At 38.4% G+C, this 14450-nt stretch overlaps 2 protein-coding genes across 2 annotated transcripts; one reads left to right on the top strand and one right to left on the bottom strand.

Annotated features, from left to right (window-relative positions):
- On the bottom strand, nt 1-4401 carry LOC307120815 (HLA class I histocompatibility antigen, A alpha chain-like; the record flags this gene model as incomplete). Its single annotated transcript, XM_079807990.1, has 4 exons — nt 1-540; nt 1218-1319; nt 2127-2411; nt 4260-4401. The coding sequence occupies 4 exons, from the start codon at nt 4399-4401 to the stop codon at nt 521-523; spliced, it is 549 nt and encodes a 182-aa protein (XP_079664116.1). The 3' UTR covers nt 1-520.
- A 579-nt stretch (nt 4402-4980) lies between these two features.
- Nucleotides 4981-14443, top strand: LOC307120713 (major histocompatibility complex class I-related gene protein-like). Its single transcript, XM_079807853.1, has 6 exons — nt 4981-5121; nt 5751-6011; nt 10733-11014; nt 11214-11513; nt 11667-11789; nt 12066-14443. Exons 1-6 carry the CDS (start codon nt 5076-5078, stop codon nt 12176-12178), a joined length of 1125 nt encoding a protein of 374 aa, XP_079663979.1. The 5' UTR covers nt 4981-5075; the 3' UTR covers nt 12179-14443.
- Nucleotides 14444-14450: the final 7 nt, after the last annotated feature.

Genomic DNA, 14450 nt, shown 5'->3' with positions numbered 1-14450 from the left:
AAATGTTTCAGTGTTTATTATTTTTCCATTTGAAACACTGCCAAACTATTAGTAATCAGTTAACTTACAACTTGAAAATAAATAAATTATATTTACATATAAAAGTACTTTTTATTTAAAGTATATACAAATGCGAGAGGTGAAAGGTCACACACAGCAGTACATCTAAAGTGCCCATTACACCTGATAACGTAACATTAGTTTCATATTCAGACTGATCTTCAGCTGATTTGCATCTGCACTAATACATCAACATGTCTCACACACACTGCTAGAAAGTCTTATTTTTCTTTGTTTGTTTGGTCATGTCGTATCTTGTTTGGGAAAACAGGTCCATGACGTCCATACTCGTGAATATTATTCAACATTAAACATGTTTTGGTGCTGGAAATCATCTGATCTCCCACATCCTGAAGATCAACAACCAGACTGAAATCTGGAGGAAGTCCAGGCGGTTGGAGAAACTCTTCAAAGACCTTTATTGATGTAAAGCACCTCATCGCTTTCACAGGATAGCAGCTTAAACCCGCTCATTCGTTTCTGCAAAGTAATGTCGTAAATATAAATAAAATTAGGATATTTTAATAACACACTTAGTATGAGCACTAAAACATGTGACTAATTCCAAATCACAGGTTTTTGCAATTACACATTGTAAATTCTCCTTCTCTAAAATGAGCTTGAAGACAAACATTTGGCTTTGACTGTTTATGTAAATATAGCTTTTATTAAATCAGTATTTTTTTAAATGCATAATTTTTTATAGTTACAGAAAACTCTGAGTAAACATGAGATCAGATTTGGTCAGTTTATTCCAATTGACACGGTTAGATGAGACTCTTTTTATTTACACTAGTCTTCTATTGTGGTCCATGTACAGTAAATGCAGTTACTGAAAAATGGATTATGCACAGACAATATGTCTAATGTCAGTTCACACTAGCTTTCTAAAGTTGATCACAGGTAAATTTAACTGAAGTGATGGCTGTTGAAGATGAGGCTGTGCGTAATGTAATTCAAAAATAAGTGATTTTCAATATAAGTGAAGCATTAGCTTTAATTCCACCTCACTGGAATTTCTATCAACATATTAAAATATCTGTGTAAATCCAAACTTTTAATGCTAGTGTGATTGCTGAGGACATTCCCACCGTCCTACAGCTGATGAAACCACTTAAATGAGAAATAAGAGCAAAGACATGTAAACATATACTTACTCGCTTCCTTTGTACTAAAGCACAAATAGCCAGGACTATTGACTTTGAGGCCTATGACTTTGAGGACTAACATCATACCCAAAAGTATTGGGACGTATGGTTCTGTAAAATACAAAAAACACTTGTTAAAAAAAATTCAATAATATACAGACACAGCAATATAAACTGAAACAGCAATAATGTAGCAATACTAATAATAACAAGTTATGAATAAATGAGTTAGGGCCAGGGTTATTATCTTTAACAAAAAACTAAGCCATGTAAAGGCTTTGTTTGAGGAACAGCCCAAAACTCATTCAAATCTGGAGCCTTGATTAAATACACGAGAGCAAACCTGTCTGCATAGTTCACTGCGATGAATACCAACTTAAACTAAAATAAACTAACTAACAAAACTACCATATGACTTCAGAAGACTTGAAATACAGCTCATAGACTCATTTCATACTACTGTTGTGTTTTTTCTTAACTCTTTTCTCAGTCACTCTCATTATATGAAAGAAGATCAGTCAGACATTGTGCTGTATGTCGTGTTTTATGATCCACAGAAGAGAGTCACACGGGTTTGGAATGACATGAGGGCGAGTAAATGACGACAGGATGATCATTTTCAGGAGAACTAACCCTTGCTAATGTGTGATTTTGATTTCATAAATATATTTGATAGATCTGCCCAGTGTGATCTCAAAGGGTTAGTTCAGCCAAAGTTCTGTCATCCTTTATTCATCCTCATGTCGTTCCACACCTGTAAGACTTTCATTCACCTTTGAAACACAAATGAAGATATTTTTTATTAAATCTTAGAGATTTCTGTACCTCCATTCAGATCAAATGGCCTATAAGCTAAATGTGGTAAGGATAAGATCAACTATAAGCAAGTATAAAAAAAAGAGCATATTAACAACTTACTGTAGTAACTCTTGATCTCATCATCAGTCTTCTGGAAGGTTTTTCCCTGATGCTTCACCACACAAGCGTACCGGTTCTGCTTCCAGTCGTCTGGATAAACACAAAGGGTAAATGTCTTCTGGAAGGTCCCGTCCTCATTTGGCAGTGTCTCTCCAAGATCCACATCCTCGTGGTGCTCCTGTCCATTTCTGAACCAGCTGATAGTCACTTCTGATGGGTTGAAACCTGTGGCATGACACAATACTGGAGAGGAGGGATCCTTCTGTAACAGAGACACTTCAGGAGCTAAAAAAGATTGAGAGAAACATGTGGAAAATATTGAATACTTCAGATCAGATCAGTTATATTTATCCATATTATTAACTCAAATATGTTTTTGTTTTAATGAAGCAATGCATGGAAAAGAAAGAAAAATGACAATGACATTTTTTAATAAAAAAATTATCTACTTGTTGAACAAAGTGAATTTCTGAACAAGGTACCTCTTCTCTTTAAATCATCTTTCCTGAAGGCCAGGAACTTTTCAGCCACTCAATGCACTCTTGTTCGTAGTATTGTTTCAGAAATTCAAGCTGTGCTGTGTTATCGCTCCACTTCCTCGCTGTGGGAAATCCCTGTGCTACAGGTGTGATGTATCTGAGCTCCTTCAGGTCCAGTGAGATGAAGTCCTCTCCATCATAAGCGTACTCATCAAACCCTCGTGAGTCTCCAGTCTCATCATCATAATCACATTGTAAGGATCGGTTTTGGTGCTAAGACAAAAGCTGAGCTACACACCTCAGTAATTGAACAATAAAAGTCACTAATCTTGAGGAAAAGATCTCACAGAAACTGTGACAACACCCTGACAAACATTCCTCCCCCCTCCCCATTTTGCCCTCTCCTTGTCCTGGTTTCAAGTCACCAAATGCAGATATATCAGTGATGATGTTATTTGTACATTTATTGTTTTATCCTTTTCATGTTTGATGTCTTTTTAAAGGTCTCAGTGCGAATGGTAAAATGGTCTCAGTTTCACTGCAGTCACTGGTAGTATTAGAAAGATTGGAAAACTAATGAGAATTCAGTTCTCCTTTGAGTAGTCTCTTCAAAGATATCTGATCCACTCCCCCAAAACCAGGTGGGGGTGATGCAAATATTTACAAACCTTTTGTTCTAGTTGGAGTATTTAAGGCTGGATGTTCTAACTCTCTGGGGGAATATTCTGCAATCAGACCCCCCGTGCAAACTGCATGTAGATGTGCCAGACATGATGACTCTTTTAAATTATTTTCATATTGCTTTGCAATTGTGTTTTATGTTTTTACGCTGATCAGTTGTGTACCATGGATTCTTGCTTACGATATTTACTTTTCCTGTCTGGCCAAAATAAATGTTAACCTTGATTTCTCTTGTATGGTTCCGAAATCGTTATTCTAGTATGGATCGATGTAGAGTCCTTTATTACCGCAAAATCTAGGGTTATGATAGATCAAACCGATGAAGCCACGACTGAAGCATGGAGCGCAGCGTGCGTGATATTCCGATTTCTGACTATCGCTGGGTTAGCAAGTTGTAGTTCGTCGATATTACTAAAATTACACTTTTTGTTGAGTGAGCATGTGCAACCACTTAAAGGTAAAATATTCACCCTACATCCTCTGACTAATCACAGAAGTAACCGTTTTGTGCCCGTGAGCGCGCGAACCGGACGCGTCATGTCTCTCTGCGATTTAGGGTCTCTCGATGAACGAATATAAAAACTAGGAAGATATAAAGAAAATCAACGATCTAAATTAAATCGCAACTAATCATAAAATCAGCTGATAAACTCTAAATGTAGCACACTTTATGGAGTCACTTAGAATTGGAGTCAGATAAAATTATTAATGGAGTCAGATTTAAAATGAGATATCAATAAATTAAAAGAACTTCACCGAAAGGCTGAAAAGGCTTACACGCAGAATTCCTTTTGACCACGTCATTAGTTTTCGGTTTTTGGGCTAATGGATGGAGTTTTACAGTATCCATACATCCTCTGAAACGTGTGAACACCTGAGGAGAAAAGAGGTGCCATAATATCTGTTCTTTTTCTTTAATGCACAAAGTAAAACTGTGATATTTAAAAATCTAGCATAAAGTATTTTAACTCACCACCTGTCTGATTGAATCGCTCCATTAGAACATGAATGTTGTTTTTGTAGATCTGCTGCACATATTTTATGATCCCAGTGTCTTTCCACAGTTCTTCCGATGCAAACTCCTCCATCCAGGGCTGTTTGGGAATCAGCTTCATTGTGTTACTGTCATAATAATCAATCTGATGTCCATCCAGTGAAGTTACAGCAGAAAACTCTGGGATTCCTGCAATCGTCTTTCCATGTATTCCAGTGTATGTGGTGATGAAGGTGTGAATCCCTGGAAAAACATTGAACAAAACATAAAGCTATCAAACAACAATACAACTATCCAAATAAATATGATTTGAATTTGAGACACTAATCCCATTGAAATTGCTTACTTTTTATATGAATTTATATTTGAATCTATTCAATTAAAAACATCTCATGATTTTCTGTCTGTTGAACACACGGAAGTAGCCGAAGGCCTCGCTGACAGAGACGGCATTGTTAAAATGACAGTAAAATGAATCTCACCAGAGGAAACCAAAGGTACATAGATGAAAAAAATTATGAACTTCATTGCAGAGGAAAATCCATGAATTTGACCCACCATTTAAGTGTAGTCGCCGAAGAGTAACTTTACTGAGCAAGTTACGACAACCAGTGATTAAAAGGTTCCTCCCTAAGCTTCCGTATTGAGACGGTTTACCTCAAGAGCTGCAGTGACGTCAGTCCTGTAACCTGTTTTTCCTGATTCAGGTTTAGCAAAAGCTAAAGAGTTTTTACAGCGCTCTTCGATGACTACACATAAAGAATTGTGTGTCAAACACATGGATTTTCATCTGCAATGAAGTTCTTCATTTTCTTAATTGTCATACCTTTGGTTTACTCAGGTGAGATTCAATCCGTAATTTCAAATGATTGATGAATTCTCTGTTCGGCTACTTCCATGTGTTGAACAGACACAAAATGAGTTTTAATTCTGATGTAATATTGTCTTTATAATAGCCAGGATAACAGAGCTTGTTCTTGCCGTTTCTGTCGCTAGTTTTGTTGAAGCTGCACTGAAATGTTTCAGTATTTCCCAATGATGTGTATTTGTCTCAGTCAGGCAGGTCTATTTAAAACATAAAACTATAACACAACATTTTAATGTAAATGAAAGAATATGCTTCCTGTGCACATTTGTGTGATTTAAAATGAAAGTGCTCATCTTTTCCTCCCTATTGTGGCAAATGAGTAAAACAGCTTCTGGAACAAGAACAAATGTTAGGCACATGAATAAATAAAAAAATAAAAAGATGCAAACAGATCAATTATTCGTTTATAATAAATACTGCAAAATTCCATAAAACAAAAACCAGGAATTGTCCATTTTGATTTCATGGTGAATTTAAAAGAAAAAAACTTGTCTTTCAAATAGTCATTTGATTTATGACACTGTATCTATATGTATTTACCAGTTTGAGAGCTTTGTGTTGTTGTGTTTTTGTGTTGTTGAATGCGTTCAATGTATTTTCAGAGTTACACACCTTCATCACCACATGCACTGGAATAAGAGGCCGGACGATTGCAGGAATCCCAGAGTTTTCTGCTGGATCTTTACTGGATGGTTATCAGATTGATTATTATGACAGTAACACGATGAAGCTTATTCCCAAACAGCCAGAGGAGTTTGCATCAAACGAACTGTGGAAGGAATACACTAAGATCAGAGAAAAACAACAGAAGATCTACAAAAACAACGTTGATGATCTAATGCAGCGATTCTATCAGTCAGATGGTGAGTTACAATGTGTTGTTACCAGGGTTTGACAGTAACACTGGCCAAATGTGTGTGTATTTCAGCTGTGGCGTGTAATGCAGTCACTCCTACTAGCCACTTTAGCGGGTTGAATTTTATAGCTTAATTTTTCAATTGTAGTCTTTTAAAAATGCAACTGAAATAATACTAAGTGCAATGTAGTTTTCACAGTTGGTTGTAGACAAAGATGACGATAAAGTTCAAATACAAAGTTTAATGAAGAGAAAACAAATAATAATCAGACAGGCAGGGCAACACATACTAAATGTAATGTAGACCGAACAGAGAGTAAGGCCCCGTCCACATGGAGACGGGTTTAGCTGTATATGTTAAAATGTTGTACCGTATCAGCGTTTCGTCCACACGGATCCGGCGTTTTTTTAAACCGGGTCCCAGAGTGGATAAATCTGAAAACGACACCCTAAATTTTCATGTGTAAAGCCAATCCGTATATTTTGTGAAACGGTGATGTCATCACACCACGTCCCACGCGGTAAAGACTAGAAGGGATACAGCTACGGACACTGGGCATGCGCACATCAATACTGCGTTGTTTAATTCCTGTATTTGCATTATAGTAAGGGTAGGCGGATAGGGAAAGCTCTGGCTTCGTGTGGACACGCGCTGAATGTGAGGGACCAGCTTATAATGCAAACACAAACGAGGATGATTAATAGATCACAGCTGACACAAATGAACTAATAATGAGGAGCGAGAAAACTGAACAAAGTAGCACATGATGAGACTGAAGATAAACTAAGGCCCCGTCCACACGAAGCCAGAGCTTTCCCTATCCAATCTTTTTTTCCCCCTCGTTTCAAGAAATATCTACGTACAGACGAGAGCACTGAAACTGACTTAAAACGATGTAGTACACATGCCAGGCCAGTGTGTGGCGCTGTGATTCTGCCACAGAGATACACTATAAACAGAGAAGAAGAGTTGTGGCTAGTAGGGGTACAGCAACAGTCGGAGGTGAGGCAAAATCTCACAATAAAATAACAATAAATAAATGTGCTACTTACCAGATTGTGTTTTATTAACGTCTACACCTACACAACCCTAAACCTACCCTTACTATAATGCAAATACAGGAATTAAACAACGCAGTTGTAAGACCGCATGAATTCGCTCCAAGGATCGGTAGCGAACCGCGGTGAAGGCCTTACGCGTTCAGTGTTTCAGCTGGAAGAATGGATTTGATTATAATATTCTTTATCTGACTCCATTTATTAAAGTTGTCGCATTTAGAAGAGAATCCCAACCGGTTGTTTGGTCATCTATATTTGATAGTTAATCATACATTTGATCGTTCCGTTTTAACCCTTTGTTGCAATTATACCGTTCCACATTGGAGAAAGTTAATAATTACAGATTAATTCAGAAAGGATCAAAAATGTAACAATTTATTAACAATCAAGTAAATGTAAAATGTCAATTACATAATAGACATAAATCTCTTCTAAAAGGAAACACAAATTCTAGTTATGGTTACACTCTAAATAGTTTCAAATAGATGTAAACATAAACCATTAATTATGCCCAGTAGGCCTGTGTTACCTGTGAGATAGAGAGAGAAAGAGAGAGAGAGAGAGAGAGAGAGAGAGAGAGAGAGAGAGAGAGAGAGAGAGAGAGAGAGAGAGAGAGAGAGAGAGAAAGAAAGAAAGAGAGAGAGAGCTAAAGAACAGCTCTCTCCAGAGAAAGCCAGAATCCAAAGAGAGCGAGCTACAGATGAAATTCTCTTTTATCCTCTTTCCTGATGTCACCAAATTCAAACCTGACTCTTGTAAAACTGACCAATCAGACCAAACCATGAGACATTTGAAAATAACCAATCAGACAAAACTTCCCCCATTGTATCAAAGGTGTAAGAACCTGTTTGCCAGCCAGCCATTCTTTTGTTGTTCTATCTCCAACTGGCCCTTCTGATGGCGTTAAGGGGGAAGGGGTTGAGTCAATTTCAATAGCCTGATCATGACGATGGCTGCTAACAGCAAAGCAGATGATTTTGTTCTATCTTGTTGTATCTTTGATTATTTTCCACCTTACACAGTATTGATGTGCGCATGCCCAGTGTCCGTAGCTGTATCCCTTCAAGTCTTTACCGCGCAGGACGTGGTGTGATGACATCACCGTTTCACAAAATATACGGATTGGCTGTACACATGAAAACGCAAGGGTGTCGTTTTCAGATTTATCCACTCCACATGGTTTCAAAGAATACCTGTTTCAGGCGGATCTGTGTGGACGAAACGCTGATATGGGACAAAATTTTTACGTATACAGCGAAACGTGGACGGGACCCTAGATAGATCTGTGATAAAGTAACTAACAGAACATAAAGGTGACAGTAGTGTTGTCAAAAATATTGTTTTTTGATACATATCGATACTGAAATATCTGAAATGCTTCTAATAGGCCTAATAATTTTCTGCAGAATAGACACATGATACCAGCGTCTCTTTCTCTCTCTCATCTCTCAGACAGTGAGTGACACACAAACACCCGCCTCCTCTCACTCACTCGCTTCATTTGCTCCAAATCAATATTGTTGCTGTTACAGGGCTTGAATTTCAGTGTGGGATTGCGCATATTGCACATCATTTTACTGTGTAAACTGTATAAACATAATTCCCACATATTTTGTTCTCACACCCAAAGTGGGTGCATATAAAGCCACCTCTCAGCTCTAAATTTAGCTCTTTTTCCCTTCTTATTGTGCTTAGACCGTTAAATACACACATAATAATGTCAAAATGCCGGTCTTGGCAGTTCTGTTGTGAACGTAAACAGTTGAGCAAGAACACGCATGTGGATATATTGGATCCGTGCGTCAGGTCTTAAAGTGACAGCAGCCTAATAAACCTGTGCCAAATTATGAGATAATATAAAAAATATCTATAGGCTATGGCAGTTTTTTCCCATGGTATTGATGTCAAAATTGTGGTCAGTGAAAATGCTGAGTGGCTAGTAACTTTGGAAAACCACTAGCCACAGTGACTGCTGAGCAAAAGAGTTAATGTCAAGCCCTGATTGATACACGGCTCTCTGAAATGCTTGATTCTGGTCAATCGCCTCATCCTGAGGTCTGTTATTCCCCAATAATGACCGTTGTCAATAGCAGAGTGCAACAGTCGTGTTCTGAAAGTAAAAACTCCATATATTTTCTCCATAGGGAAATAGATATTTAACAATAACTTATAAAACATTAAAGACAGAACAACTGTGAGCCACAGGGTTGTTAATCGATGGTATTTGCTTCTGTTGAAACGTCTACCCGCATTATTACAACTTATATTACAGGGCTGTTGAATGCTTGAATCTGATTGGTTAGCGAACATTCTAAGGCATGCAGTTATTTTAAGAGAAACGCACAGCAAAAGTAGTTCCAGGCAGGTCTTGACTGCATTACAGTTCCATATCACTCCATATCACAGTTATTTCAATTACAATTTAGAAAATAATGCATCAGAGGCATCGCGTCATGGCCACATTGCCACTTCGGTGTGCATTATTTTCTAATAATTCAATGCCCAGTCAGCAATTATTCCTTACTTAGTTTTAAAATAATCAGGTTAACAGCTGAATTTATGGTGAAAAACTACATTGCCCATGATGCCATACAAATTCCAATCAGAGAGTCAAACAAGCAAAACTTTTAAAAAAGATTTATTTAGCTCCGCCCACTCCCATGAAGCACGTGAATGACTTAATGAAGTCGATCTCCCTATGCTCTCAAAATACTGAAATGTTATAGTAAATAAACTTAAAATATGAACATTTTTAAATTCATAGTTTTATATTTCTCCGTCATTTTTAATTTGACTATTCTGTTCACCATGCCTCATGGGATTGTCACTAATGCCGTTAAGTCTTGTCTTCTTGTCAGATTTTCTAATATTTTTTGCTTCAAATAAAAGTTTGTAATGTTGTGTAAGGGCTGGATGAAAAAACAGAGAACCCAAGAGCAGATAAGTTCAAACTAATATTTATTGGACCAAAAGCAAAGGACTCCAAGGACAGGCAAGGGTCAGCAATGGGTAGACAGTCCAGCAAGGCAGTAATGCCAGAGGGCAAGACAGGAGAGTGGTCAAGAGGCAGGCAGAGTCAGAATTAGCAAAACGACATCGTCTTCCTCTGAGTCCGCGCCTTCACAACGTAATGCCGCTTTGACTGTCGGGAAGAAGTCCGCTGTGTAACCCGCACCAGTGCTCAGCTGAAGTGCACATCAACTGCGGTCTCGTGGACTTAACCGACACGCGGTGGCCATTGTAAGTCCACATGACCGAAAGTGCACATGAAGTGTGCCATTTGGGACAGGGCCATGAACAAGAGACAAAGCAGGAAGAGCAATGATCAAACCCGAGTCTTGACATGTTGTGATTCACATTGTAACTGGTTGGTTTGGTTCATGGCTTATAATGCTTTAACAAAGACTTTTTTTTAATCCCTATGGGAGAAATAAATGGAAAAATACTTCAGGAACCAGGAAATTGTTCTGCGCTGTTTGTATGTATGTTTAAAAGGTGTACAGCACATTGGTCAAACTGTTGTTTTTAATGGTGCTTTACAAATACATTTTCCTTGCCTTGCCTTACATTAGCCAATACTTATACTACATTTATAAACATCAAAGGATTAGCTTGTACATTAATAATAAAAAGTAAGCACAGTTGAGTATCCCACTATCTCTCTTTCAGGTGTTCACACGTATCAGAGGATGTATGGATGTGATTGGGATGATGAGACTGGAGACTCACATGAGTTTGATCAGTACGCTTATGATGGAGAGAACTTCATCTCACTGGACCTGACGGAGGGCAGATACACTGCACGTGTACCACAGGCAAAGCTAACAGTGAAGAAGTGGAATAATAACGACACAGCAAAGCTTGATTTCTTAAAAAAATATTTGCAATATGAGTGTGTTTTCTGGCTGAAGGAGTTCTGGCATTCCTCTAAAGCTGCGTTTGAGAAAGCAGGTACAGTGTTACCAGGACAGACAGTAGATCATTTCTTTCTTTCATGTGTAGATCCCAGATAAATCATGTTGAAACAGAGAGCTTGATAAATCTATGCAGGTCAACATTAAACTAGAGACTGTTAAACTGTGAGGTCAAAGTGCAGGGGTTTATTTCTCTGTTCTCAGTTTTGTTCCCTGTTCTCTTTATTTACTTTTAGATCCTCTTAAAGTGTCTCTGCTGCAGAAGAACCCAGACTATTATACGTGTCATGTCACAGGTTTTCTCTTCAGAAACACAACCATTTCATGGAGGAAGAATGGACGAGATGTTAGTGATTCTAGTAAATTGGAGACTGGAGAGACACTACCAAATGAGGACGGGACCTTCCAGAGGACACTTACCCTCCATGTCCTTCCAGACAAATGGAAGAAGAGCCAGTACACTTGTGAGGTGGAGCACCAGAGTTTGACTGAGACCATCCAGAAGATTCTGACTGTGAATCAGATCGAGAGTAACGGTAAGTTTAAACCTGGTTAATTTTTCTACATGTACATTTTACTTTTTACAGGCCAATAACTAATAATGAGAATGGCTTTTTTTTCTGTTGTTTTTTTCTGTCATATTATTAATTGTGTATTGTGCATATGTTTCTCGGTGTTCAACTGTGTAGAACCTGCATCAGATGCTTCATATATCGTGTATCTGTTGGTTTTCCTGCCCATTATCTCTGTTGTTCTTGTTGGACTGATTGGACTGTGTGTACTTTGGAAATGCAGGAAGATACTCAAAGCTGGTAAGTACTGATGAGCTGTTGTATATAATTCCCATCATAAGTGCAGATGTTTCCACATGTGTTTCTGTGTGTGGCAGTAACTGAAGAAGTGTGTGTTGAATGAGAACCTGTTGATGTTTTATCTGTTACATCTTGTTTTAGTTTTTCTCTATAATGACTAAACTATAACTATTCTGAGATTCTGTTTGTGGTGTGTGTGAAATGATATGTGAATCCCTTGATAATGTTTTTAAAATTTCTTTACTGCACTTTACACCTCTGTTTATCTCTTCACAGGCAACAAGAAGATCATCTATGTCAAAAATCCAGAAAAAAGTCCAGAACCTGCACAGCCTCTTTTCTCCACTCCCTCTAAAGAAATGTTCCTTCCAGAAGACTGTGATTCGTGAGTGAGCGGCGTCTCATGGTACCTTCACAGATGCACAAAATCCCTTTCCAGAAACTTCACCTTCACAGTTCGTCACCGGTGGAACGATCTTCCCAACAAACGAGTTATAAAGTTCAAGAAACATCTAAAGACTTTTAGGGCCCGATCATACACCCATTTTTTCCCATTTTCAGCCGGACGCAGTTCTCATGTTCACGTCCAGCTCATCGTTGTTTAAATATCAAATGCACTGGCGCATCTGTTCACCCATGGGCGTCTGGTCTGAACCCCAGGTGTGATCAGGCATATTGTTGACGCATTGCTATTTTGAGGGACTGAAAACAACTGACCATTGACCAACACACACCTGCTCTAAAGTCAATAGTGCAGTATTGCTTGTGTTATTTAAAGGGTGTGTTAGTAATATGTGCCTATAGGTGGAGCACAACACATGCACAGTGAATCCGCCATGGTGCGAGCACAATTGTCTTTTAAAGGGAAAGGGAGATGAAACTCTGATTGGTTTATTGCACGTTACGCCCAAAACACATCCATGACTCAGTAAGAGACGAGGGACAACCCTTTTGTTTTTTCCGTTGTTAAACTAGCAAAAGTGGATTCGGACTCTCCCAAAGTGCACCTGCGCTTTAGACCATGCGCTCAGATCAGTAAAACAGGGCCCATAAAGATTATTTTTCATGCACATTCAACTAAACATACTTAAAATAATCTTTTTCACACTTTTACCTTTTCTTCTACCGCTAATCTTGAAATGTTAGCATTTCTTTAGAATGAATCGGGGCAAACCGTTTTCTTTGCTCAACCGTTCCATTCCTTGCCGATCCGGCCCAGCCGGTGCAGATATGGTTTCATTTTCCACTGTGGGACTGATAAACAGAGCTCTGTGGAGTTTACAGACCTTACGAGATATAAATCACGATCGATCGGAGGATAATTGTCTTTACTTCAACTCAAATGGCCGGCTACAGAGAAACTGGCAGCCAGACGACAGACAATTGACCAATCCCGAGTGACGACACTTCACACATTCTACCAGCCCAGTTTACAGTCCGAGAGCGGTAACCGTAACCATTTCTTTCCGTTCTTAGAACCGTTCGACCTGACAGTGGAAAAGTGGCTTTTGTTGTTTTGCTAAATGAGAAAGAAATGTAAATATTTTTTAATGATATTTGCTGGATATTTATTATGTTTTTTGTTTTTTTATATGAACTAACATTTTCCAGCAAAAAAAAACTATTTCTGTAGAAAACAAATATTCATGCTCATATTTTATGTGTATGTACTATACACCAATCAGGCATAACATTATGACCTAATATTGTGTTGTCCTTTTGCTGCCAAAGCAGCCCTGACCCGTCGATGCCACATGCATCAATGAGCCTCGGCCGCCCATGACCCTGTGGCCGGTTCTCCACTTTTGATAGAGACTGACCACTGCAGACCGGGAACACCCCACAAGAGCTGCAGTTTTGGAGATGCTCTGACCCAGTCGTCTAGCCGTCACAATCTGGCCCTTGTCAAACTCACTCAAATCCTTACGCTTGCCCATTTTTCCTGCTTCTAACACATCAACTCTGAGGACAAAATGTCCACTTGCTGCCTAATATATCCCACCCACTAACAGGAGATGAAGAGATCATCAGTGTTATTCACTTCACCTGTCAGTGGTCATAATGTTATGCCTGATTGGTGTATATGTGGCTTGTTTCCTGTGGAAAAATATTTCTTTGTGTTCTGGAGTCAATGTTCAGTTTAAGTCCCTTTTGATGGTTCTCATTGGAAAGTACTTGTTGATCTTGTGGTTAACTGGACCACACCTGCAAACTTGTCGCTTTTCGGCAACAATCGCCGTTTTTTTGGTCAATTGGGTCATTTACGTGAATCGCGTAGAACCAGAGAGTAACAATGTGTTATTTGAGTGTTGATTATTATACCTAAAAATTATAGCAACTGAATTTAGGCTCTTAGTTTGGGCTCTGTTGTTCCCCTTTACTATTAATGTGCAAGTAAGGGCTCCCTATATAATTTACAGAAATATTTTTTCTTCTTCAGTAAACCACTGTTAAATATAAAAAATAAATAAAAATTTTTTTTGTAAAACTGCTTTACCGAACTTGTACCGAACCGTGACTTCAAAACCGAGGTACCGAACCGTCAGTTTTGTGTGCCGTTACACCCCTACTGTCAGTCTTTTATTATTTGTGTCGTGCGTCACAACACCTCCTTGAGTTCCAGGCATTTCAATGTTGTAAATAAAATCATTTTTAAAATAT

This window comes from Gobio gobio (assembly GCF_949357685.1).
Source record: "Gobio gobio genome assembly, chromosome: 24".
NCBI lineage: Eukaryota > Metazoa > Chordata > Actinopteri > Cypriniformes > Gobionidae > Gobio > Gobio gobio.
Note: the sequence above shows the minus strand (reverse complement) of the source record. Positions and strands in the feature narration are given on the sequence as shown.

What these genes read in the sequence shown, in the direction of transcription:
- LOC307120713 (XM_079807853.1), top strand. Translation starts at nt 5,076, where the DNA reads ATGAAGTTCTTCATTTTCTTAATTGTCATACCTTTGGTTTACTCAG. An exon ending in AGCTGCGTTTGAGAAAGCAG is followed by an intron (nt 11,015 to 11,213) that starts GTACAGTGTTAC and finishes ATTTACTTTTAG; the next exon opens with ATCCTCTTAAAGTGTCTCTG. An exon ending in GAATCAGATCGAGAGTAACG is followed by an intron (nt 11,514 to 11,666) that starts GTAAGTTTAAAC and finishes TCAACTGTGTAG; the next exon opens with AACCTGCATCAGATGCTTCA.